Here is a 27,728-nt window from a genome sequence, read left to right as displayed (position 1 = left end):
AGGGACTAGAAAAGCTATTTTCGAGTATTTACATGACTCAACACACACTCCATGTTCACAGTAATATTATTCACAAGAGCAAAAAGGTAGAAGCAACCCAACTGTCCATCGGCAGATGAATAAACAATACAGTATACAGTGGAATATTATGCTGTGCTGTGCTCAATCACTTCAGTCATGTCTGATTCTTTGTGACCTCATGGACTGTAGCCCACCAGGCTCCTCTGTCCATGGAGTTCACCAGGCAAGAATACTGGAGTGGGTTGCTGTGCCCTCTTCCAGGGGATCTTCCCAACCCAGGAATCAAACCCGTATCTCCAGCATCTCCTGCATTGTACACAGGTTCTTTACCCACTGAGCCACCTGAGAAGCCCCACAGTGGAACATTATCTGGCCTTAAAAAAGGAAGATTCTAACACATGCTACACATGGATGAACCTTGAGGACATAATGCTAAATGAAATAAACCAGTCACAAGAGGACAAACACTGTATGATTCCACTTATATGAGACAATTGATCCAATTCATAGAGACAAAGAATAGAATGGTGTTTGACAGAGACTGGAGAGAGAAAGGAATGGTGAATTACTGCTTAATAGGTACAGAGTTTCTGTTTTTCAAGATGAAAAGAGTTCTGGAGATGAATCATAGGGATGGCCACACAACAATATGAATGGACTCAATGCCTCTGAAGTGTTCACTTAAAAATGGTTATGACAGTAAATTTTATGTTATGCATATTTTATAACAAATTTTTTTAAATGTCAAAAATGTACATGAATGTTCATAGCAGCTTTGTTTGAAATAGCCAAAAACTGAAGATAAACTATATACATATTCTACAATGATGAATGGTTAAACAAAAAGGAAGAAACTATTGAGGCATTCAACAACTTGGAAAGACATCAAGAGTATTATGCTGTGATCTCCAAAGGACATGTAACTAACTCCATTTACATAACATTCCCAAAATGACAAAATTTTAAACATGGAGAACATATTAGTGGTTGCCAAGGGTTAGGGATGGTGGAGGAAGACAGAAAAGGGAGAAAGTGACTCTTAAGAGAAAGCATGAGGGATCTTTGTGATGACAGTTCTACCATGATTGTGGTGGTTACAGAAATCCACACATGATAAAAACTGTATAGAGCTACACACACCCCCACATGCATGTAAACCCCACGATTGCATGTAAACTGATAGAATCCAAACGAATTCTGTGAATTTTATCAATATGCACAAGGGTTTTGATACTGTATTATAGGTGACCCTTGAACAACATGGGTTTGGACTGCATCGGTCCACTTATACGCACAATTTTTCAATAAATATTGTTGTACTACACGATATGCTTCCTTGGTGGCTCAGTGGTAAAGAATCTGCCTGCCAATACAGGAGATGTGGGTTTTATCCCTGGGTCGGGAAGATCCCATGAAGAAGGAAATGACAACCTGCTTCAGTATTCTTGCCTGGGAAATCACATGGACAGAGGAGCCTGGCAGGCTACAGTCCATGGGATCACAAAAGAATGGGGCATGACTTAGCGACTAAACAACAACAACATGATAGGCAATTAGCTAAATCCATGGATATGGAACCATGAATTCAGAATACCGACTATGGGATCTGAGCACCTATGGATCTTGGTATCCATGGAAGGTCCTAAAACCCATCCTCTGTGGCTGAGGGATGACTGTAGAAGATGCTACCATTGGAAATAACTGGGTAAAAGATGCAGGAGCTCTTTCTGTACTATTTCTGCAGCTCCCCATAAATCTATCACTATTTTAAAATAAAAGAAAAAACAAACAAAGCAGAACCTGAATGCTTGGCTATGGGCCAAATTCCCTTGTAATCTGAGCTGTCCATCATGAACTGGGTGCCCTCTATTCTTGAGTGCCATGACCATGGCCTCTACTCTTGCTGTATTATCTTCTCCCTTCAACCTCCACCTACAGCTTCACGGTAACTTCCATGCGACCAGGTGCCTGAAGAACAAAACTCTTAGGTTCTGCAAGGTATGTAGGCACGGCCTACAAGGACACAGCTGCACAACATCCCACTTTGGGAACGCTCTGAGGAACAGAGGTGGAGGAAAATCCTCTCAGTGGACAGAACTTTGAGCAGTGCACTTGGTTGTTCATTTTGCCCGATCAGGTGTACAGATCTATACTTTTTCAGGGACCATGGCTAATGGCTTGGCTGGCTGATCAGGTACTTGAAAGGAATGGGATTAGAAAATTCAAGGAGGTGTGGGGAAGAGGGTGTGGACAGACTTCTCTAATTTGGCACAGAATGTGAACTTAATTATGCTCCACATGAATGCTTACCAAATAGGAGGGTTTTAATGAGGTGGACAGAATAACCAACCTGAGAATGTCAGTCTGCTTCCTCCCCCAGCCAAATGGACTCAAGGGCAATGCACTAGGGATGGAAGTTATGTTTGAGCTCAACAACACAGACTTTCACTTACTAGGGCCAATATAGCCACTGCCGAGCGTTCACTATTCTAACAGCAGAGACCGACACTGGCCCTCAATATGACAGAACACGCCGAAGGATCAGTCAGCTAACCTGTTGCAGATTGACCACATCGGGCCAGTTCTACTAAGGAAGAAGCAGCCCCTTGTTCTGACACTCTGGATATGGATTCTTCTTCATCGCCCGCAGAGCTTCTCCCAAATCCAGAGCGTTACTGGAGTTGGCTATGAACGGCTTTTTTATTCTTCCGTGTGCACCATTCCCCGCTTCGATCTTCACTTAGACCCCGCTTCGATCTTCACTTAGACCCCGCTCCGTGCTCGTCCGTACCTCTCATTTCTGTTTGGGGAGAGTCCACAGCATCAGCTTCATTCAGTGAGAGGATTCTGTCAGCGGTACACGCGCTCGCGGCTCTTTAGATCCCGAGGGTCCCGCCGGGAGAAGACAGCGCGCCAGCCCCGCCCACCCCGGCCTCAAGCCTCGCCCACCCCGGCGGCCGGCCCAAGCCCCGCCCCTGGGTCCTAACGCGAGGACCCCGCGGGGGCTGTCCGCGGCGAGGCCGGATTCATCCCACCCCGCTGCCTGTCCGGACACCCCCTCACTCGGGCCTGCGCTGCGGCGCGGCCCCCGGACCCTGGGGATTCAGTCTCGGGCCGAGGTCCGCGGCCGGTGGATGGAGAGCAGTCACGACAGGCGGTAGGAAGGCTGCTCGGCCGGAGGCGCTCGTGGGCCTCCACCATGGCGGCGGCGGTATGCGCTGCGGGCTTCCTCCCTGCTCTGTGTGGCGCTTCGGCGGGTGAGAGCTGGGACGCTGGGAGCCGGAGCTTTGAGCCAAGCGGGAGCGGGGGTGGGGGCGGCTCTCCCGGGGCCTGCATTCGCCCGGGCGGGAAAAAGCAAGAAGCCGCAGCTCCGGGCCCCTCGCGCCGGTTTACCGGCTCATTGGGGTCTGCTGTGTGACCTTGCGTGCGTTCGCACAGGGCATGGGTGTGTAAAGTGAGGATGGACTGGACGCGGTCCAGGGTCCCTTCCAGTTCACCAGGCGGCTTGTGCATGCTCGGCTAAGTGAGGAGGATAGTTGCAAGCCATCATCGCCTTCCCCGCCGGCGCGACTTGTGGGTAGATCGAGGCCAGAGAAGCTCGAAAGGGAAATAGGCTGTCCTCCAGCTTGAGTCGGATAGGATTAGTGTCAGTTATTTTAGATTTCGGGCTGATCAATACTCTTTATTAAAAAGAAGGATGTTGGTATTGTCCCCCACCCCATGTTCGTTGTTTGCAGCCCGAGGAGAAGCAGCCTACTATCCTCCAGCGCAACGTTTATCTCTAGGAACCAGTATACCATTGACCTGACCGCTGATCGCTCTAAAACCTGCAATCCAGCATTCGTAATTCTGAAATCTAAAGATCTGTGAAAATCTAAAAGTTCTTTTTTGTAACTTGTTTTGTTAGGAAACTTGACCTGAAATCCTTTGTCGGAAAATCTGACCTGAGAAATATTTTTACTTTTGTTTATGTTTGTGACCACCTCCTCTTTTTTCAAAGCCCTGTTCAAATAGCACCTAGCATCTGCAGCTTTCTTCCGTGAGTTCTTATGTGTAGCAGGGTCTGTCTTAAGTTCTTTATGCTTTTTTCCTTCATCTTCTCAATGTCTTTATGAGATAGATACCTTTACATTCCCATTTTACAGATTAGGGAATTAGGGCACACAAGTTGAGAAACTTGTTCAAGGTTAGACTGGAAGGACGTCAGATTTTTGCAGCCATACCAGCTGGTTCCAGAGCCTTTTTCTTTCTTTTTCTAGTGTATAAATTTTTTTTTGATAGTGGTTTTATTGGGATGTAACTTACACACTATATGATTCACCTTCTCAAACTATACAGTTCAGTGGTTTTTAGTATATTTACAGAGCTGTGCAAAAAAGATCTTCACGACCCAGATAATCATGATGGTGTGATCACTCACCTAGAGCCAGACATCCTGGAATGTGAAGTTAAGTGGGCCTTAGGAAGCATCATTACAAACAAAACTAGTGGAAGTGATGGAATTCCATTTGAGCTATTTCAAATCCTAAAAGGTGATGCTATGAAAGTGCTGCACTCAATATGCCAGCAAATTTGGAAAACTCAGCAGTGGCCACAGGATTGGAAAAGGTCGGTTTTCATTCCAATCCCAAAGAAAGGCAATGCCAAAGAATGTTCAAACTACCGCACAATTGGACTCATCTCACACGCTAGTAAAGTAATGCTCAAAATTCTCCAAGCCAGGCTTCGGCAATATGTGAACCGTGAACTTCCAGATGTTCAAGCTGGTTTTAGAAAAGGCAGAGGAACCAGAGATCAAATCGCCAACATCACACTGGATCATGGAAAAAGCAAGAGAGTTCTGGAAAAACATCTATTTCTGCTTTATTGACTATGCCAAAGTCTTTGACTGTGTGGATTACAATAAACTGGAAAATTCTGAAAGAGATGGGAATACCAGACCACCTGACCTGCCTCTTGAGAAATCTGTATGCAGGTCAGGAAGCAACAGTTAGAACTGGACATGGAACAGCAGACTGGTTCCAAATAGGAAAAGGAGTACGTCAAGGCTGTATATTGTCACCCTGTTTATTTAACTTATATGTAGAGTACATCATGAGAAATGCTGGGCTGGATGAAGCACAAGCTGGAATTAAGATTGAGGGGAGAAATATCAATAACCTCAGATATGCAGATGACACCACCCTAATGACAGAAAGTGAAGAAGAACTAAAGAGCCTCTGGATGAAAGTGAAAGAGGAAAGTGAAAAAGTTGGCCTAAAGCTCAGTAGTCAGAAAACTAAGATCATGGCGTTCAGTCCCATCACTTCATGGGAAATAGATGGGGAAAGGGTGGAAACAGTGTCAAACTTAATTTTTTGGGGCTCCAAAATCACTGCAGATGGTGATTGCAGCCATGAAATTAAAAGACGCTTACTCCTTGGAAGGAAGGTTATGACCAACCTAGACAGCATGTTAAAAAGCAGAGACATTACTTTGTCAACAAAAGTCCGTCTAGTCAAGGCTCTGGTTTTTCCAGTGGTCATGTATGGATATGAGAGTTGGACTATAAAGAAAGCTGAGTGCCGAAGAATTGATGCTTTTGAACTATGGTTTTGGAGAACGCTCTTGAGAGTCCCTTGGACTGCAAGGAGATCCAACCAGTCCATCCTGAGGGAAATCAGTCCTGGGTGTTCATTGGAAGGACGGATGTTGAAGCTGAAACTCCAATACTTTGGCCACCTGATGCGAAGAGTTGACTCATTTAACTTTTCATTGACTTTTCATTCCCTGATGCTGGGAAAGATTGAGGGCAAGAGGAGAAGGGGATGACAGAGGATAAGATGGTTGGATGACATCACGGACTCAGTGGACATGAGTTTGGGTGGACTCCAGGAGTTGGTGATGGACAGGGAGGCCTGTGTGCTGACGTCTATGGGATCACAAAGAGTCTGACATGACTGAGCGACTGAACTGACTGAGTGACAAAGCTGTGTAACCATCCCCATAATCAATTTTGAAACATTTTAATCACCTCAAAAAGAACCTTACCTATCATGTCCCACAGTTCCCTGTTCCCCCAGCCCCCAGAAGCCACTAATCTACCCTTTTTCTCTATTGTTTGCATGTTCTGGATGTTTCGTATAAATGAAATCATGTAATGCATGATCTTTTTTTACTGTCTAGTTTCATTTAACATAGTGTTTTTCAGATTTGTCCATATTGTAGCATAAATCAGTACTTCCTTCTTATGGCAGAATAATACTCTATTTTGTGTATGTACCACGTTTTTGTTTATCCATCATCACTTGAGCATGTGGGTTGTTTCTACCTTTTGGCTATTACGTGTAGTGTTGCTGTAAGTATTTGTGTGCAGTGTCCTTGTGTCTATTTTCATTTCTCATGTGTATGTACCTGGGAGTGGAATTGCTTGATTGAATGGAGACTCCATGTTTCCCTTTTTGAGGAACTGCTAGACTGTGGTAAAGTAGCCGCACCTTTTACGTTCCCACCAGCATGAGGATCTTTATTTCTCTACATCCTTGTCAACACTTATTTTCTGTATTTTTAACCATAGTGATCCTAGTGGATGTGACGTGGTATAAATTTGTAGTTTTGATTTGCACTTGCCTGATGGTTAACGAATGCCTTTTTTTGAGGAGAATGTGTGAGGCTTGGTAACAGGTCAGGTGTGAGTGTGAAGCAGCCAGTGTGATGTGATGTCGTCTACTTGGGCAAGTGGTCATGGTGCCCAGAAACTCTTCATTTACTTGTTTTGGTTCTTTTATACTATAGATGTTGCTATTCCTTAGGTGTTAAAAATGTTCCTTTTCATGTAGAAATACATCTTAACCTTTGTTTTTGTTTTAATTTACAGGTCGTTTATGGTCCAGGCAGCTTTACCTAAACACCTTTCCAACAGCTTCCATTTGGGCGTTGAAAGCTGTTCCCAGCAATGGTGAGATTATTTATCTAACAACCTTTTCTTCTAAGATCTGATACTTAAGAGTACTTTGTGTAGTTTCTAAAATGTAAATGAAGTACATTCTTTATAATAGAAATGGGTAAGGTCTAAAGAGTATTTTTCAAATTTTTAATGATAATGGCAGTTATAATTCAAGGTCTAAGATGTAATAGCCACAATTTATTGAACAATGATTTGTGTGTCAGGTTAATAGTATGTTATCTTGGTTAATCCTCACACCAGTTTTTAGTGACGGAGTTGTTATTCCCATTTTACAGATGCTAAAATGAGTCTCTTAGAGGCTAAGTGACTTGCTTAAGGTCACACAGCCAGTAATGGCAGGACTGGGTTCTGAGGTATTTTGAATATTGTGACACCTCCTTGAAACACAGTGTTTGCAGAAGGTTTTTGTTCTTTCCTGATGGTGCCAGGCCCTCTCTTGACTCACTTTCCAAAAGGAAGAGGCCGGCGCTTGCCAAGCCCATGTTATGCTTTGTTGTTGTTGTTCAGTCACCAAGTTGTGTCTGACTCTGAGCACTGACCATAAGCATACCATGATATTCCCGGGTGGCTTGCTCAGTTGTAAGGGACCCGCCTGCCAGTGCAGGAGATGGGAGGTCAATCCCTGAGTCGGAAGATCCCCTGGAGAAGGAATGGCAACCCACTCCAGTATTCTTGCCTGGGAAATCCCATGGACAGAGGAGCCTGGCAGGCTACAGTCCATGGGGTGGCAAAGAGTTGGACAGGACTGAGGCGACTTAGCGTGCACACACTAGGTATTACATTATACCTACATCACTTACTGGTGTTGACTTTGTACTAGTTTGAGTGACGTATACGAACCTTACCTCTTTGTGACCCTATGAAGCGTAGCCTGCCAGGCTCCTCTGTCCATGGGATTTCCCAGGCAAGAATACTGCAGTGGGTTGCCATTCCTTCTCCAGGGGATCGTCCCGACTCAGGGATTGACCTCCCGTCTCCTGCATTGGCAGGCGGGTTCTTGACAGCTGAGCAAGCCACCTGGGAATGTCATGTCATGCTTATGGCCAGTTAAATCCTGCCTCCTCCGCATGGTCTCTGGTTAGGGCAGAGTTGAAAGCTCACTGTGTCCGCTCCGTGCTGGACTTGCCGTTAGTCTTCTTCCTTTCGTCTTGTCAGCCCTGCAGTTGGGATGCCTCTGCGCTTGTTCAGGTGGTCCGGCAAGCAGTCTGGAGCGCCTGGCTCCTCCTGCGTTTGTGTCTTTGTTGTTCGGGTGATGCGTTCAGTCATAAACGACGTACTCGGCCCTCGACTCTGACTCAGGCAGTGCCCCAGCCTGAGCTGATACAGGGCCTGGAGAAGGGATCTGTGAGGAAGGCCAGAAAGCAGCACTCTTGCTGAGGGGACAGTCCCACAGGAGGTCTGGGGCAAGGAAAGTAATGACTGGTGGAATGAAGAGACAGTTCTCCTCCACTTTTTCTGCCTGTGCAACCATGACCAAACGACACCCTCAGTTGCCTTGTATATAAAATGAGCAGAGTAGTTCCTGCTTTGAAGATTGTTATCTTAAAATACTACACTTCCAAGGAATACCAAAAGGTTTTTACCTTAAAACCATTTCCCTTTGCTAGGCCTTCTCATTTTCCAGTGACACTTTGTTTTAACTTCTACCTGGTTATATTTCCAAATAGATAGTGTATATTATTCTTTTCCCTGTTAACATCGTTATGCTAATTGAAGATTTAACTAAGCCGCATGTCTGCTTTTTCTGAGCATAGATGCAAGCACAGTTTCTATGCGATCTAAATCCCATGGACAGAGGAGCCTGGCAGGCTACAGTCCATGGGGTTGTAAGAGTCGGTTATGAGTGAGTGACTGAGCTGAGCTGAGTATTTCAAGGATTGCAACATTAAACAGCAAGAATAAATTAATGTGTACTTGGTATTTTGTTGAAGATTGAGGGGGTTAAAAGAAAAACTAAAATGTGTCCAATGTAATGGGATTTAGAGTGATTGTTGAAGACCTGAATTTATTTAAAATGAAAAGCCACGGGTTTCTATTTACTTTTAACTGAACCATTTACTCAATAAAGCTGACAGGTCCAGAGAGATCTCCCTGTGTCATCTGAGCCAGCGTCCAAAAGTTTGCTTTTATTTTTTAAAGAAAGACTGTCCTCCAAATACGATTCTTAAAAGTTCAGCATTTTAGTGGCTTGTTTTTATAAGTAAGAGTTAATTTGTGGCGTTGGCAGTGTCTCTGCGCAGGCGTGGAGTCTAACGCAGTTTTGCTCTTGTCTGCCTACAGGCCCTTCGTCATCTGCAGGACCCAGAGGCCGCTGCCGTTCTACCCACTTGGGCCCCGCGCTGCAGACACAGTGCTGCACTCCTGCTCCCGGGAACGTGACGGCCCAGCAGTACAGATCCTATAGTTTCTTCACTAAACGTACGTAGTCTGGCCACCAACTTCCCATTTCATGAAACAGGAAAAGAAGAGGTGCTTTGGTATCTTAATTTTTCTTCTTTTTCTTCTCCTTAAACGAATTTACACTTCAGAGGTTAACATATGACGTACAGGCATACCTCGTTTTATTGCACTTTGCTTTATTGTGTTTTGAGGATATTGCATTTTTTGCACATTTAAGATTTGTGGCAACCCTGTGTTGAACAAATCTGTCTGCACCGTTTTTTCCAACACGCTTTGCTCACTTCGTGTCTTTGTGTCATATTCTGGTAATTCTTGCAATATTTCAAACTTTTTAGTTATTATTATATTTGATATGGTGATAGGAGATCAGTAATCTTTGATGTTGCTACTTTGACTTGCTAAAGATGAACATTTTAGCAATAGAATTTTTTTTAAATTAAAGTGTATACTGTTGTTTTAGGCATAATGTTTTAGACACAGTGCTTTTAGAAATAATGCTATTGCATGCTAAAGACTGTGGTATAGTGTAAACATAACTTTTGTATGCACTTGGAGACCAAAAATTTGTGTGACTCACTTGGTTGTGCTAGTCACTTTGTTGCAGTGGTCTGGGGACAAATCCAGATTGTTCTTGTATTGTTCAGTCGCTCAGTCGTGTCGGGCGATCCCATGGACTGCAGCGTGTCAGGCTTCCCTGTCCATCACCAACTCCCAGAGCTTGCTCAAAACCATTGAGCATTGAGTCGGTGATGCCATCCAACCATCTCATCCTCTGTCGTCCCCTTCTCCTCCTGCCTTCAGTCTTTCCCAGCATCTGAGTGGCCAAAATATTGGAACTTCAGCATCAGTCCTTCCAATGAATATTCAGGACTGATTTCCTTTAGGATTGACTGGTTTGATCTCCTTGCAGTCCAAGGGACTCTCAAGGGTCTTCTCCAGCACCATAGTTCAAAAGCATCAGTTGTTTGGTGCTCAGCCTTCTTTATGGTCCAACTCTCACATCCATACATGACTACTGGAAAAACCATAGCTTTGACTAGATGGACCTTTGTTGGCAAAGTAATGTCTCTGCTTTTTAATATGCTATCTAGGTTGGTCATAGCTTTTCTTCCAAGGAACAAGCGTCTTTTAATTTCATGGCTGCAGTCACCATCTGCAGTGATTTTGGAACCCAAGAAAAGAAAGTCTGTCACTGTTTGCAGTGTTTCCCCATCTATTTCCCATGAAGTGATGGGACTAGATGCCATGATCTTCGTTTTTTGAATGTTGAGTTTTAAGCCAACGTTCTCTCTCCTCTTTCGCCTTCATCAAGAGGCTCTTTAGTTCCTCTTTGCTTCCTGCCATAAGGGTGGTGTCATCTGCTTGTCCAAGTTTATTGATACTTCTCCCAGCAATCTTGATTCCAGCTTGTGCTTCATTCAGCCCGGCATTTTGCATGATGTACATTAAATAAGCAGGGTTGACAATATACAGCCTTGATGTACTGCTTTTCCAATTTGCAACCAGTCTGTTATTCCATGTCCTGTTCTTACTGTTGCTTCTTAACCTGCATACAGGTTTCTCAGGAGGCAGGTCGGGTGGTCTGGTATTCCCATTTCTTGAAGAATTTTCCACATTGTTGTGATCCTCTCAGTCAAAGGCTTTAGCATAGTCAGTGAAGCAGAAGTAGATGTTTTTCTGGAATCCAGATTTATCTCCATTAAAAGTGCTTGCACTGTGAACTTTCAAGTTTTTGATGGCATTTATAGATAGCATCCTTTTTAAGGAATAAAGAAAGAAAGTCAGTGTTTAGTGCGAGTATAGCTTGAGGTTGGTAATTTTATTTCAAACCTGTGGTTCTCTTAAATGAATTAGTGTCAATCTAAAGTTTGCTTTGATCAAGAATACACAAAGCAGCATGTGATGTGGAAACTGACCTATTTTTCTGAGCTTCAGTTACAAAGATTAGTTCTAATAATATGTGTATTTTGAAAAACAGGGTACTCTATAGATGCAAAACATTAAAAAATACTGTAAATCCCAAACATTTTCCCCTTTTCATGTTATCAAACCAAAGGATCAAAGTGTAAGGCCTTTCAGGAAGCAAGCAGGTAGAACCTTTAAAGCCTAAGGGCTCATAAGAAAAGGAAAATGAAGATACTCATTTGACTTCTAGAATGTGTTTAGGTTTCAGGCATGTAGATATATGTGTCTTAGATTTTTGACTAGTACAATGTTTGTATGGTTCTGATTCTTTATTAAATTGGTAATGGAATAATTGGTTGTCATAAAATCAGTTGGTGATAACGTGAAAGGCAGAGTCCTTGTGGAGACCATTTAAATCTAATAAACAACGTGGCTATACCAGTAAATTCAGAAGCAGTCAGAAGTAAAGAATCTGAATGTTCCACAAGTACAGAGGGGAAAATGCTCTGCAATGTATGGCAGGAAAGATTGGGGGAGCCTAGAAATTCACAGATGGAAACAAATCAGTGGTTTCGGGGTCTGTACATTAAAGTAAAAGGTAATCATCTAAGGAGTACATACAGGCATGTGCAAGGATTAACTGTCAGACCCCATACATGCTCATTCTTTCCCAAGAATGGTTAGGTTTTCATTAGAGTTGAAGACGAATTTGGGCATCTTGTTTTGAAGGATATACAGACGTATAGGGCATTTTCAGAATAGAGCAGACAAATAAATGATTAAGATTTGTGGGTTCAAATTGCAGAGTTGGTTCTTTGGGCTAAGAGACCTGTATTGGGAAGGCTAGTTATTGATTATCTCAACAGTTACAGTGGATGTCACATAGGTGATAAAATGTTCAGGAGACACATCTATAGGAAAGTAACGGGGATATAAATGTTGGTTGTCTTTTGTGCTGGGGAGGCCATACTCTGTAAAAGGAGTAGCAACAAATCTTGGGCTTTTCAAATGGAAATCATGTGGAATGTGCAAAGGATGTTTTAATTTTGCTTTCATTGCTGCAATGATGCAGATGACCCCGCTTCTTCCAGCCCTTTTTACTCAACAGGAATAAATCAGTAGGCCCTGAACCACTGCTTGAAGAAATTCTGTAACACCTGTCTCTTTACAGTGACAGCAGATGAGCTATGGAAAGGTGCTTTAGCAGAAACCGGAGCTGGAGCAAGAAAAGGAAGAGGCAAAAGAACCAAGAGAAAAAGAAGGAAGGATTTGAACAGGGGTCAGATCATCGGCGAAGGTAAACTTACTTGTAAAAACAGCTATTGTGCTAAGATTTTTTTTTTCTCTCCAAAACTTTATAGATGTTTTATGAACTAGAAACATCAAAACATTTCTAATGAAGGACATTAGGAAATGTGGTTTTAGAGTCCAGCCAAATGGCTCATTGCCCCATGATTCAGGGGAAGAAAATCTCATAAAAAGAGATTCATTCATTGAGTTATTCATTCCACAGGCCTTAAGTGCCCTTGTGTGGCATCTGCTGCGAAAGGCCCTGTGCTCAAAGAATTTACAGTTCAGTGGTAGAAAATTAGAATTTTCTCTGCTAAGGGTCAAGAAGTAAGTATTTTCAGCCTTGTGAGCCACATGGTCCCTGTTACAACCATTCAACTCTGCTGTTGTAGCAGAGGAGCAGCTATAGGTAATACATAACCAAATGGGCACAGCTATGTTCCAATAAAACTTTATTTACAAAAACAAGTATGTGGGAGTCTTAGTTCACGGACTGGGGGTCCCCTGAATTCAAAGTGAGGAGTCTTAATTGCTCGACCGCCAGGGAAGTCCCTTGGTGCCTTTTTTATTTTCTTCAATCCCAGTTGCCTCTGCTAAGGAAACCACTGATTTCATTTTGATGTTTCCTTCTGACATTTTCTTTTTTTTTTTAATTTAAACTTTATTTTGTATTGGGTTATAACCGATTAACAATCCTTCTGACATTTCTAATGCTTTTGTATACATAAAAACCCTAACAGGAATATACATTTTCTTTTAAAAATCATTAGATTATATCACACGGTACATATTCTCTTATACTTCACTTTTTTTTCACTCAATAATAGGTCTTAGAAATTATTCCATATCAGAACCTACAGGGCTGCCTTATTCTTTGAGTTGAATGCAGCATATTTCATAGGTTGGATATGCCATAGTTCATTTTGCTGTTTCAACATTGCTAGACAGTTTGATTGTCTCTCTTTTTGGGCTTGACAAATAACACTTGAGTGGACATCCTTGTCCAAGCACACGTATGCTGCATAACCGAGGGGCAGTGTGTCTCTAGGCCGTACCGTTAAGTGGAATTATTGGCTGTTTCCATGGGTATGTTTAAAATTTTAGTAGACGGTGCCAAGTGGCCTGTAAGTGAGTATGTTAGTATAAGCTCCCACCAGCAGTATCTATCTGTATGCCCACTGCCTGGCATTTTAATACTCAAGAAATGAATGCTTTTAAAAGAATTATTTCTGTGTGTTTTTAAACCTTCAGGGCGTCGTGGCTTCCTATGGCCTGGTCTGAATGCCCCACTTATGAAAAGTGGAGCTATACAGACCATCACTCAAAGAAGCAAGGAAGAGCAAGAAAAGGTGGAGGCCGATATGGTCCAACAGAGAGAAGAGTGGGACCGGAAGAGGAAGATGAAGGTTAAACGGGAGCGAGGATGGAGCGGAAACTCGTGGGGCGGCATCAGTCTTGGCCCCCCTGACCCCGGTCCCAATGGAGGTAGCAGAGTCCTGGTTTCACTTACGTCGTGATGGAGAGGGCACTCCTAGTTTCTGGAATTCTTTAATATGCTTCTAGTTATTCCTCTGTTTAGACTGCCCTTTTCTAATACAGAATCTGAATATCACTGGAATAACTTCACATTGTTAACCAACTGTATTTTATGAAACACTAGAGGCCTGTAAACCAAGAAGTATTCCACAGATAGGATGCAAAGCACTGGGTTCTGGTGTCTTCCTTGTGTGGCTTCTCGGAGCCTTCGAGCGTGGTGGTGTGCACTACGCCTATTACGCGTCTCCCATAGTACGTGGTTTCCCAAGTGCTGTTGGTCATGGGGTATGGAGCAGCATGCCTTAGGAGTGCTATTTTGATAACAGAAGAAACCAAATAGTTGTCATGAAGCATCCTAAAAGAACACATGAAATAAAAGTTGATAATATTTATCAGATGAAATTAGAAAACAAAGTCATCTCCCCCACTGTTTCCTGAGTATGTAAAGAAGTAAAAATCATCTGAAAAATTTGTTCGTGTCTACGAATAGGAGATGAGAAAGTAGGCAAGAGTTTGGCTGCTTTCTTAAGTTTGGCTTAGAGAGGGGAGGAGAGGTTGAGGTGGAGAGACTCAGCCAGCACACTGAGGACTTAGAAGAACACTTCCCATGGGAGAATGACGATATGGGGGGGGAAACCCATGAGCTCAAGTCCCTCCTGGGGGCCCAGGTTTAGCCTGTAGATAAATGGGTGAACTCGTGACAGAAGAAAGGGCAGCGGACAGGGTCAGGTGAGCTGTATTTTGACTGTGTGAGTGTCGTCTCTCCAGAGGCTTCCTTGAGTCTTTGAGAAGGAGACGGGAACATGGACGAGTGTGGCCACCAGAGTGTGTTGATGAAAACATAACGTATCTGGGACTGGCCTCAGAATTACCCAGTGGAGTGGGAATTGGACCGAATGTAGAGGAAAGGCGATTGACGTGAGTTGATAATCACTGAAGCCAGCTAATGGTACATAAACGTACATTTTGCTGGTTGTTTTGTTGTCTATGAATGTTAATTTCCTATAGTCAAAATAAAAGAACAGGGAGTGTTTGAAATGGCTGCTGTGGTGAGAAGAGAGAGACCTAAGTAAAAGGATGTAGAAGGCCCGCGGGCAGCAGAGAGGGCTCGGCTGAGTTGGAGACCATGAGTTCTCAGTGGCCCCAGTGTGTGCCGTGCTTTGACTTCTCTGTCGTAGCGCCCAGCAGGTCAGGTGTGGCCAGACAGCTGTACTGATTGCCTCCTGGATGGTGTGGTGTACGGGGGAAGAGGTGAGCGAGTTGAGGACATTCACGAGACCTAGCGGAAGTGGTGGGCAGTAGTGTCTTGACTGAGTGGGAGAGGCTGGAAGGCCAGAGGGGTGATGGAGAAAGGGGAGCAGTGGTCACGAGTCTGGAGATGCTGGCCGAGCCCCAAGAACCGTACCTTTGAGTCACTGAGTGAGAGCTGGAGGGGTAGGAGAAAGCAGTCAGGAAGATGGTGGCCAGGTTTATGAATTTAGGGGTGGAAGAGTTTCTGGTAGTGATGAGGACCAGGGTGCGGCCTGGAGAGTGGCACCAAAATATCTGAGATTCTTAGTGAAAAGTCAGTGATGGTGCCAGTGATAAAAAATGCTGTCATACACTAATTACATGGATGCGTTTATCTATATTCCTGTTTTTTTCCTCCCTGCAGAAACGTATGATGATTTCGATACCAGGATACTTGAGGTAGGCATGCTGAACTAAATACCCAGTTAAGCCTTTGGAGAAGTTGGGTTAGTAGGTATTGAGGGGATACAGAAAGAGGAACAGTGAAGAAAAGCCTTTGATGTGTGACTTTCTGAGCTACAGGGCTGCTTTGTGTAAGGAAATGATGAAACTTCAATTTCAGTTCTCTTCTGACTGCTGCCCTTTTGAGGGGCTGCTCATCAGGGTCTCATCGCAAGGTGACTTCAGTGGTATTGTTGATACCAGAATTTGGAGATTGCATTAAATTTCCTCTTTCTTAAAGCAGAGGTTGCAGTAGCAATTTCTCTTGGGATCAGCTGTATCTGACACTTAGTTCAGGAAGCAGAGGTTGGAGGGAGACATGGGGAGGGGTAGAAAGCTTGGAGTTACTGTGAATGTCCAGCTCTTGCTAGGGAAAGGTTCTGCTGGGCTTCTTATAAGGTCTTGAAACTGAAGTCTGTATCAGGTCAGTTTCAATCACTTTTTCCAGGGCATTTCCTAAAACCGTAACTTCCCTTTGAGCTCACACTTGGTGTTAAATGCCATATGGAATGTGTTGAGTTTGTGATTGATTGTGTACGTTATTTCTTCAGTGTCAATTACATTCAAGTTTATATTTACAAGTACTTTACGTCTTTGGGTCCTGGTATACCCCTTGTGGAAGTTAGTTCCTTTGAAGAATTTTGTCCGTGGGGGTGATTTCCAGTAAGAGGATCCGCAAGAGTGGGCTTGAGCTCCCTTTTTCTTTAAGTTCACTTTATGGGAAAGGGGCCACCACGTAAGCAGTTAACAGTTTTGTAGTTCTTGGTGAATGTATAAATATGCCCCCAAATGTAGATTTTTCTACAGTGCATAACAATCAGTATTTCAGAAGTTTCTGTCTTCTTTTGAGTCTAATCCATAGAGATCCACTTCTTTGCTGATTGTTTCTGCACCTTGCATTTTATCATTTGTAAGATTCACACTTTTTCATATTTTAGCATCTCTGCTATTGGGATGTGTCAATCAGTCAGTTACCAACTGTGTTAAAGTTGAATCAGCAACTTTTTTTCTTTCTTGTGGTGCCTTCATTAAAATAAGATAGACTGTGTTTTACAGTTTCAAATCTCTTTAAAAGTTATCTCAGTCAGATCGTCTAACCAGCTTGTAAAATAAGAAGAGAAAGTCCTATTTCCATTTTACTCCTGAAGAAAGAGCCCAGATGGTGGTTTCCTTTGGAGGAAGTGTGCTGTTTGTGCTCATGGGAGTGAGGGACAATGTGTGTGTTCACCGTGTACGTGTGTGCGTGTGTGTGTAGGTTCCTTTGGTTCCCTACTTCAGAATTTCCTTAAGGGGTAACATTTATGGCCATTTTGTCCTCTAGGTGAGAAATGTTTTCAACATGACGGCCAAAGAGGGAAGGAAGAGATCCGTCCGTGTCCTGGTCGCTGTGGGGAACGGCAGAGGAGCCGCAGGTGAGTGGGGGGTAGGATGTGAGGAGCTGGTGGTGGAGGGGGGACAGGCATGGCCTGCCCTCAGCTGTGCACTCAGTGGCTTCAGGCTTTTCCCACTGATTGTCTTTTAGTGGCTTAGGCTCACAGACCTTGTGGTGAACCCAAGTAATTCCTTAGAGGGAAAAGAGAGATCTTCCTACACCTGCTTTTTCCCATGAGGACAGTGAATATTTTAAAAGGCTTAAGACACGATTGTATTATGTATAATAGTAAAAAAAAAAAAACTGGGGGTGGGGAGAGAGACAGTAAATATTGCACAATAGGGACACAGTTACCAGAAGAGTATATGTAACCAAGCATTGTGATACGCTATAGCCATTAAACAATTATGGGAAATCACTTCAGTTCAGTTCAGTCGCTCAGTCGTGTCCGACTCTTTGCAACCCCATGAATCGCAGCACGCCAGGCCTCCCTGTCCATCATCTCCCGGAGTTCACTCAAAGTCACGTCCATCGAGTCAGTGATGCCATCCAGCCATCTCATCCTCTGTCTCCTTCTCCTCCTGCCCCCAATCCCTCCCAGCATCAGAGTCTTTTCCAATGAGTCAACTCTTCGCATGAGGTGGCCAAAGTACTGGAGTTTGAGCTTTAGCATCATTCCTTCCGAAGAAATCCCAGGGCTGATCTCCTTCAGAATGGACTGGTTGGATCTCCTTGCAGTCCAAGGGACTCTCAAGAGTCTTCTCCAGTACCACAGTTCAAAAGCATCAATTCTTCGGCGCTCAGCTTTCTTCACAGTCCAACTCGCACATCCATACATGACCACTGGAAAAACCATAGCCTTGACTAGACGGGCCTTTGTTGGCAGAGTAATGTCTCTGCTTTTGAATATGCTATCTAGGTTGGTCATAACTTCTTCCAAGGAATAAGCGTCTTTTAATTTTATGGCTGCAGTCACCATCTGCAGTGATTTTGGAGCCCCAAAAAATTAAGTCTGACACTGTTTCCCCATCTATTTCCCATGAAGTGATGGGACCAGATGCCATGATCTTCGTTTTCTGAATGTTGAGCTTTAAGCCAACTTTTTCACTTTCCTCTTTCACTTTCATCAAGAGGCTTTTTAATTCCTCTTCACTTTCTGCCATAAGGGTGGTGTCATCTCCATATCTGAGGTTATTGATATTTCTCACAAAGTAATCATTAGGTCAAAGAGACAAACTAAAAACCACTTCATATAAGACTGATATAATCCCAGTTTTTAAAAAGTATGTTTATATGCAAAGAAAAGCCTATAAGGATTGGAAGAGTACACACTGAAAAGATTAAAAATGTTTAATTAGTACATTTGCCAGTTCTTCAAATTTCTTCTTGATACTCTTCAGTAGAGTTTCCACAATGAACATCTGTTTTTGAAATGTATACATGAATGTGTAAAGGGAAGAAAACTGGAAAACTGCCTATTTACATCCATACTGACACTTATAAAACGGGTATTTATAATACCTTATAGATAGAATGTTGCCAAAGGAAACGACTCTTTAACAGTTCCTTGGGCTTCCCTGGTGGCTCAGAGGTTAAAGCATCTGCCTCCAATGCGGGAGACCCGGGTTCGATCCCTGGGTCGGGAAGATCCCCTGGCAAAGGAAATGGTAACCCACTCCAGTACTCTTGCCTGGAGAATCCCATGGACGGAGAAGCCTGGTAGGCTACAGTCCATGGGGTCGCAAAGAGTTGGACACAACTGAGCAACTTCACTTTCACTTTTCTTCCCAGAAATTCTTTGTTCCTATACCACCATATATTTTCTGTAGAAATGAGTTTGTTTGTTTATTTTGGCCGTCCTGGGTCTCTGTTGCTGCGCGGGCTTTGCGCTACATGTGTTGAACAGGGTACTCTAGTTGTAGTGCATGAGCGCCTCACTGCAGTGGCTTCTCGCTGCAGAACGTGGGCTCTGGGTGCCGTGGCTTTAGCGGGTGTGGCTCCCGGGCTGTAGAGAACAGACTCAGTAGTTGTGGTGCACGGGCTCAGCTGCTCCACCGCATGCGGGATCTGCCCAGATCAGGGATCAAGCCTGTGTGTTCTACAGGCAGATTATTTACCACTGAGCCACCGGAGAAGCCCAACAGTGAGCTTCTTGTACATGTCATTTATTGTACTTTTGCAAGTATATTGATAGGGGAAATTTCTTGCAGTGAAATTGCTACCTCAAATATTTTTACTTTTTCTTTAAAAGGTTTTGCCATTGGGAAAGCCACTGAACGGGCAGATGCTTTCAGAAAAGTATGTACATTTTTTTCTTTGTTAACAGTAAAAGATCAATAATGTCTGTGCTAGACTTCGTGGGAACCACAGAAAAATACTTACTGTCAAAAGTTACTGATCTCATAAAGGCAGTTTCAGAAGGGCCTGTGTTCTTGCGTCATTTCTATTAGCCTTGTGATTGCTTACCGGAGCTATGAGACAGCGGCGAGTGCTTGAACACTGACGGAATGTTAAATGATATTAAGGAATTATTGATTTGGTTTCAGTTTGGGTTTTTTTTGGCTGTGGTAGTGATGTTATTTTATTTATTTTTTTCAAAATTAAATCCTTGACTTTTGGAAGCATCTACTGAAATTTTGGTGTAAATTTGCAATTTTCCATAATAAAATATTTTATAAAAGGTGTTTTTTGAATCTCTGAGAAAATGTAAATTCCCAACAAGAGATTTAAGAAAATTATTTTCCTTCTTTCTTTCAGGCAAAGAATAGAGCCGTTCACTATTTGCATTATATAGAACGATATGAAGACCATACCAGTGAGTGTTAATCTTTTCTTTTAAAATTTTCAGGCTTATACTTGTTTCTTTATGTGTGGCACTATATCTCTGTGGATATTTTTGTCTTTCTCTGTCTGTTACTACCTTCTTTCATATAAATATATAAAATGTAGAACCAAACTTACTCTCATGAGAAGGTTAGTAATGAGTGAAATCAGAGTTGGTTACTCATCCGTGGCTGATGCATGATGGCTGCTTAGGGTCGCGGTGGTTGCTTTGTGGTATTTGCAAGGGCATTAAAGCTGTACCCCTAACCCTGTGTTTCTGTTTTTACCCTCCAGTATACCACGATATTTCCTTAACATTTAAAAGGACACATATCAAGATGAAGAAACAACCCAGAGGTAACTAAAAACTTATGATGTGTTGGAGGGAAAGCAGAGAAACTGTACCAGTTTCATCCTGCCCCCTGTTTTTGCTCACCTTTGCCTGAACTCATTTTGAAAACACCAAAATGGACAGGCCTAAGTTAGATTTAAGTTGATTAAGGTTTTTGGGGAAGTAAAAAGCAGTCAGCCTTAGGACTTCCCTGGTGGGCCAGTGGTTAAGACCTCAGGCTTCCAATGCAGGGGGCTCAGGTTTGATGCCCATTTGGGGAACTGACATCACACATACTGCAAATCACAACAGAAAATAAATGAATTAAATGTATAATTCAGTGATTTTTTTTTTAAAAAAAGTCGTCAACCTACTTAGACTCATATGATTACAAACACATTCCAGGGGTAACTGTAGGCGGGAAGAGCACTTAATGAATAGGAAACAGCAACTGGATAAGTAGTTGAGTTTGTAGTGGGAACAGTGGTTCAATCAGTCAGTCAGTTCAGTCGCTCAGTCGTGTCCGACTCTTTGCGACCCCATGAATCGCAGCACGCCAGGCTTCCCTGTCCATCACCAACTCCTGAAGTTTACTGAAACTCATGTCCATTGAGTCGGTGATGCCATCCAGCCATCTCAGCCTCTGTCACCCTTCTCCCCCCACCTTCAGTCTTTTCCAGCATCAGGGTCTTTTCCTGATGAGTCAGTTCTTTGCATCAGGTGGCCAAAGTATTGGAGTTTCAGCTTCAACATCAGTCCTTCCCATGAATATTCAGGACTGATTTCCTTTAGGATGGACTGGTGGATCTCCTTGCTGCCCAAGGGACTCTCCAAAGTCTTTTCCAAGACTACAGTTCAAAAGCATCAGTTCTTCAAAAGCATTGGTTACTCGTAGGGAATTCACTGATGGATGCTACAGATGGTTCTTTTCCAATAGCATATTCAGTTCCTTTAATTTACTCTCATCATTAAGTGTGAATTGAACAACTTTGGTGAGCCAGGTGCTATACCAGGCTCTGAGGATCTGGAGATGGACCTTCGTCCTGTCTTGGGAAGAGCAGGCAGTCAGAGTTTAGGGTCATGGGGCTATGCCAGTTATGCCCAGTATACTCAGGCAGTAGAATTCTTAAACATTCTGATGTGCGTTTCACCTGTGGTTCTACAGTAAAAATGGTTTTGTATAACTCTAGGTAATATGTTAAAAAGTCTGGTTCAGAAGATAGAACATACACAGTATTTAAATTTTTCATGCCAAAGCTTCTAATACAACTTTGCTAGAGCCATGGCATGGAAATAAGAAAGAAAAAAAAAAAAAAAATCAAATGTAGTACCAATTATATTAGTGCACCTGAACTTGCCTTCTGCTTCAAAATCATAAGTAATCATTCATATGCCAGATAATAAAAACATTTATCATTAGAAAAAGTATTGAGTTGAACACTTGGACATTAAGGTTTAAACCTGTGCTGTCCCATTTGGCTTTTGAGTACTTGAAAGGTGGCTTCTGAGAGTCCCTTTGTCACATACCACCAGATTTCAAAGGCTCCATATGAGAAAAAAAAAAAGGATAAGGAATAGCTCAAAAATATTATGGTATTGATGACATGTTGAAATGATAATGTTTTGGACATACTGGGTTCATAAAATACATTATTAAAATCAGTTTTACCTCCTTTAAAAAAATCTTTTAAAAATGTATCTGCAAGATAATTTGAAAATATATATTGCTAAGTCACGTTAGTCGTGTCCGACTCTGTGCGACCCCATAGACGGCAGCCCACCAGGCTCCTGTCCTTGGGATTATCCCGGCAAGAATACTGGAGTAGGTTGCCATTTCCTTCTCCAGTGCATGAAAGTGAAAAGTGAAAGTGAAGTCGCTCAGTCGTGTCCGACTCTTTGCGACCCCATGGACTGTAGCCCACCAGGCTCCTGTGTCCATGGCTTGCATTTGTGGCTTGCCTAATGTTTTTGTTAGACATGTTACTTTGGATACATCTTTATCTGAATGATTTTTGAAAGACTGCTGGTTTTAATTGCAGAAGTTACTTTTTTTTTTTTTTTTAAATCTTTGCTGTCTTCTGATTAAAGCTGTATTTTTCAGCTCAGCTTTAAGGTATGTGCTGAGTTTTATGCCTGGCTAATCAGAGTGCTAGAGAACTTCCCAAGTGGTGCAGTGGTAAAGAATCTGCCTGCCAATGCAGGAGCTGCAGGAAATGCGGGTTCGATCCCTGGGTCAGGAAGCTACCCAGGAAAAGGAAATGGCAACCCACTCCAGTGTTCTTGCCTGGAGAGTCGCATGGACAGAGGGACCTGGTGGGCTGCAGTCCATGGGGTCATGAAGAGTTGGACATGACTGAGCAACTAACCAGCAACAACATGGGTAAGGGATTACAGGTGGCCAAGAGTGGGGTGAGTGGCTGGAGAGGAAACCACGGGAGATTTAGAGGCCAGCATGGAGGTGAGAAGGGCGGGCCAGTAACTAGGAGGCAGTCTGGGGGAGGGTGAGTTACTGAAGCCAAGAGTTTTTCCAGAAGGAGGAAGTGGATGATGTCTCTATTCAGTGCAGCTGACCATTCAAGGAGGGTGAGAACAGATGTGTCTGGTGAGCCCTAGTTAACATGGACATGGGGTGCCAAGAAACTTCAGGCTCTCTGTTAATCTTAACAACCCTATTTTTTATCCGTGTGTTTAATAAACTTATAGGTATATGTATTTTAAAATTAATCATTTAATTAGTTTTTGGTTGTGCTGGGTCTTTGTTGCTCCTCGCGGGCTTTCTCTAGCTGTGGTGTGCGCACAGTCAGGAGTTGTGGGGAACAGGCTTAATTGCTCCGAGGCATGTGGGATCTTCCTGGACCAGAGATCAAACCCATGGCCCCTGCATTAGCAGGCAGATTCTTCACCACTGAGCCAGCAGGGAAGTCCAGAAACATATATATTATTTACTTAGTCCTTATAGCATCTCATTTAAATCAGGGTCCTCCTTAAAGTTCGGGAAGTTGTGAAAGGTCACCCAGCTGGGAAGTGATGAAGCCAGAATGTGAACCAACATGTAAACCCAGAGCTGGAAGCCAGGTGAGGCCAGCAGGTGGCGCCACCTGCATTGTGGGCGAGTGGGCAGGCGTTTGACTTGATTCTCCTCTTTCTAGGCTATGGCCTCCGCTGCCACCGAGCCATCACCACCATCTGCCGGCTCATCGGCATCAAAGACATGTATGCCAAGGTCTCTGGCTCCGTCAACATGCTCAGCCTCACCCGGGGCCTCTTCCAGGGGCTCTCTCGCCAGGTAAGTCAACCCTATGCTCGGAAACTGAAGAGCCAGTTTGTATTTAAGCGGTGTGCTCTGAGACCAGCATCTCCTGGGCCGCCCTGGAGTTGCTCTTGGGCCACCTGAGGACCATGCATTCTTTGTCTCTGGCTGCATCAGGTTAGTTAATCCAACTGAAGAGGTAATTCATGAGGATTATCCTTTAAATGGAGAAGCAATGGCACCCCACTCCAGTACTCTTGCCTGGAAAATCTCATGGACGGAGGAGCCTGGTAGGCTGCACTCCATGGGGTCACTAAGAGTCTGACACGACTGAGCGACTTCACTTTGACTTTTCACTTACATGCATTGGAGAAGGAAATGGCAACCCACTCCAGTATTCTTGCCTAGAGAATCCCAGGGATGGGGGAGCCTGGTGGGCTGCCATCTATGGGGTCGCACAGAGTTGGACACGACTGAAGCGACTTAGCAGCAGCAGCAGCATCCTTTAAAAAAAAACTGCATGGGCTTTTGAAGTTTTAAAATTAAGTATTTTTAAAAGCCAGTAATTATAATCTGCTTTTATTATGGAAAGAATATGTGCTTGTTCGAAAACTCCAACAACATAAAAATGTTAAATAAAAAGAGAAAGTCCCTTTCTTAATTCTGTCCTTTCAACTGGAACTAGGGTGAAGGCCCCTGGGCACTTGCACTCGAGAGTAGTCTCGAGTAAGTTTCATGTCACCTGAAGAGGTTGTTCAGGGGGACATCTGAGTCAGTAGGAACTGCGCATTCAATAGTTCAGGTTATTTCTCCACATAGATGGGGCCGCTGGGCCCCTGCCAAGCTCACCCCCTCAGCCTGGGCTGGGCTCACCGTCGCACCAGTGGCAGGGAGGAAGGGCTGTCATTGCAGGGGCCCCTCCAGCTCTGCAGGGCTGGCTTGTCCCTTGAAAGAAAGGCTGGGTGGACCTCAGCAGAGCTGAGTGAGCAGAAAGACAGCCGGGTTCAAGAGGCATTCACGGGCCTCCATTTGCTGAGGACTTTGGCAGGGTTACAGAGTGCTCTGGCTGTTTCTGAATAAAGTGATCCGTGGAGTAATTGTAGCGGTCACTGTTTAAAATAGGAAAACTAACTGAAAGAAAAATTTTGCCTAAAAGAACTTTTTTGATCAGCTGTGTGTTAGTACTATCTAAAAACATCTCTCAAAAGCACTTCTAAACTTAAACTTACTTTAGAGACTTAATTGTGTGATGTAACTTAAAATATTTGTTTTTAGGTTATACTTATGGTCAAGCAGACCTGTTCTTTTACGTGATATTTTGTTTTGTGTTAGTACTTTGAATCTTTGGCTACAGTGACTACGTATCATCTCTTCTAAAATGGAATCAGCTATAAAAAGTTGCATTGTGCTACTCAAAAAAATGACACCAGTGTAAGCGACACGCCTCTGATTCTAAGACACTCCAACTTATTTATTTATGAATTAGCACTTCTCTCTTCTAATTTCAAATATATGCAGAATTAGAATAGTACAAAGTGTACTATTCTCACAGTATTTTAGATATTTTAATATACTATCTGTAAACCACCTATTGAGTTTACTCACCTGGTCCAGACTCACGGCTACCATCTGTTATGAATCCTCATGGCTCTGTTGCACACCAACAGTTAGCGTCTCATATACCCCCAGCCAACCCCAGTCATTCTGAACCAAATCTCAGACATCAGTTTATGTCACTCATAAATATCTCATCGTGTATCTCTAAAAGATAAGGACTAAAAAGTACCAGACAGTACTACCATCATGCCTAAAAAATTACCAGTAACTCAATGTCAAACATCTAGTCAGTGTTCATAGAAATGTATCCATTTGTCAGATTAAAAACATTGTTTATATAGTTTATTTGAATCAGATGGCAGAAAAGATCAATACATTTAAAATCTTTGCTGTGTCTTTTAAATCACTTTTAATCTGTAAGTTCCGGTTTTCTTTTTTCTCTTACGTTTTTCGTTGTTGATGAAATCGGGTTGTTCGTCCCAGTCTGGTGCTGGATATCTGAGGATACTTGACATCCTCTGTCCCTGCGTGTCCTATAAATGGGCAGCTAGAGCAGGGGCATGGTGAGAGTCAAGTTCATTCTGGGGCACAGCGTGGCACATGACTGGGAGGGTGAGGAAGACAGGAGGCCAGAGGCCAAGGCCCTTTCTTCATGCCCCTTGGGGGTGGGGCGGTGGGTGGGATGCTTCTGCCCCCAGCCCGTCACCTTTAGGATAGCCACAGGAAGTTCCTGCTCTTTAGGTTAAAGACTTCAGATTTTTTGTGTTTTGTGTCTTTTTTTTTTTAAGTAAAATCTTACTTTCAATCACTCTTACGTATATTCAGTTAGCTAGTCAACTTGATATTGTGTTACCTGCGCCAGGTTTCTTGCTGTAATAATCACCCTCAGTTAATGAACTCTTAGAGTTGCTACATTTTAATCAGCCAGACAGTTGTGCCACGCCAGATGAACATCAGGGGCAGACCACGTTAGACCAGCCTCACCCACCTAACCTGGTGTTCTCTCCGCTTGGTTGTGCCCAGGAAACCCACCAACAGCTGGCTGATAAGAAGAGTCTCCATGTTGTGGAATTCCGGGAGGAATGTGGCCCTCTGCCCATCGTGGTTGCCTCACCACAGGGGGCCTTGAGGAAGGATCCGGAGCCGGAAGATGAAGTTCCGGATATCAAATTGGACTGGGACGATGTCAAGGCTGTGCAGGGAATGAAGCGCTCTGTGTGGTCAGGTTTAAAGAGAGCTGCCACGTAGGCCTCCCTCCTGCCTCGGCCAGCCTGGCACTGGGTGCTTCCAGCACCTGCGAGAGACTCATCCTCTCACGCTTGAGATTGTCAGGGTTTTTTAAAAGGAAAGGCCAACCTTACATTTCTTTATTTACAAATAATAAATGATGCGGATGTAACTGATTGAGCACGTCATACATACCAGTCACTGTGGTAGGAACTTTACATATGTGTCTTAGTTAAAAACTACTTCAAATATTTATTTAAACTAGTTAAAACTCAAATGAATTGGGGAGGCAGGGCTTCTAGTCTGACCTGATAAAAAATAATGTGCAGTCAAGTTATAGTTACTTGACTGTAACACACAGTTAGAAAGCTGAGGAAAACATGCAGACTTAGTTCTTTTTGACTCCAGAAGTTCTGTTTTTAGTAAACCTCTTTGTATCCATGTTTGGGTGGTTGCTGTAGGCATTATTAATAGCACAGCAGTGAAGAATCTGCCACCCGTGCGGGAGCTGCAGGAGATACCACTTCAATCCCTGGGTCGGGAAGATCCCCTGGAGGAGGGCAGGACAGCCCACTCCAGTATTCTTGCCTGGAGAATCCCATGGACAGAGGCGCCTGGCGGGCTACAGTCCATGGGGTGGCAAAGAGTTGGACAGGACTGAGGCAACTTAGCACGCACACACTAGGTATGACCTTATATCACTTTACTGGTGGTGACTTTGTACTAGTTTGAGTGAAGTATACGAACCTTACCTATCTTCAAATCCCTTTACCTCCCGTTTGTATAATTGTTTTAGAATTTCCTCTGCCTACACTGAGAACCACATTAGACTCATGATACTTCTGCTTCAACCATCAAGCATAATATCAAAACTCAAGAAGAGGAAAAGCCCATTTTATTTACCCATGTTTTTGCTCTTTCATTCATTCTTTCCTGATATTCCGAGAGTCCTTTTGTCATTTTGAGTGGGGCAAAGCCAAGTTCCCCTCCTGTGTATCCCCTTTACTCACACGATGGCCACACTCCCCACACTTCTGACATCAGATGTGGGGGTGGAGTGGGGGAGTGTTTCCTTCCCGAGCAGTCCTCTGCAACACCAGCTGGATGTCCTACAGTGTAACTCAGTTCTGACACTACCTACCTGGAGGTCACGTCAAGACTCCACTGGCTAAGGGCTCAGGCCCCCAGGACTGCCCCACCCCACTTCAGAGCCAGTCGCAAGTCTGGTTGTTACTAGGCTTCGGGCTGATAACTGTAAATCAAAAGTTGCTATGACTTTCTGCCTACCAGTTTGGTATAAAAGGATATGATTAAAGGGTACACATGAATTTCCAGATGG

The 27,728-nt window shown here is 43.5% G+C and overlaps 1 protein-coding gene across 2 annotated transcripts; it reads left to right on the top strand.

The window, feature by feature from the left end:
- The first annotated feature begins 3,012 nt into the window (after positions 1-3,012).
- On the top strand, positions 3,013-26,577 carry MRPS5 (mitochondrial ribosomal protein S5). Of its 2 annotated transcripts, XM_027554542.1 has the most exons (12): positions 3,013-3,278; positions 6,878-6,958; positions 9,248-9,385; positions 12,444-12,569; positions 13,814-14,047; positions 15,753-15,787; positions 17,151-17,241; positions 19,453-19,499; positions 19,959-20,016; positions 20,319-20,381; positions 23,505-23,641; positions 26,186-26,577. In XM_027554542.1, the coding sequence occupies exons 1-12, from the start codon at positions 3,221-3,223 to the stop codon at positions 26,408-26,410; spliced, it is 1,293 nt and encodes a 430-aa protein (XP_027410343.1). In that variant the 5' UTR covers positions 3,013-3,220; the 3' UTR covers positions 26,411-26,577. The 2 variants fall into 2 exon arrangements, with proteins under 2 accessions (XP_027410343.1, XP_027410344.1); XM_027554543.1 differs by lacking the exons at positions 3,013-3,278; positions 6,878-6,958; positions 9,248-9,385; positions 12,444-12,569 and having other exon boundaries at positions 13,830-13,968.
- The last annotated feature ends 1,151 nt before the right edge of the window (positions 26,578-27,728 follow it).

The sequence above is a fragment of the Bos indicus x Bos taurus genome, chromosome 11 (assembly GCF_003369695.1).
Source record: "Bos indicus x Bos taurus breed Angus x Brahman F1 hybrid chromosome 11, Bos_hybrid_MaternalHap_v2.0, whole genome shotgun sequence".
Lineage (NCBI taxonomy): Eukaryota > Metazoa > Chordata > Mammalia > Artiodactyla > Bovidae > Bos > Bos indicus x Bos taurus.
The sequence above is the reverse complement of the archived record's forward strand: the minus strand, read 5'-3'. Positions and strand labels throughout refer to the sequence as shown.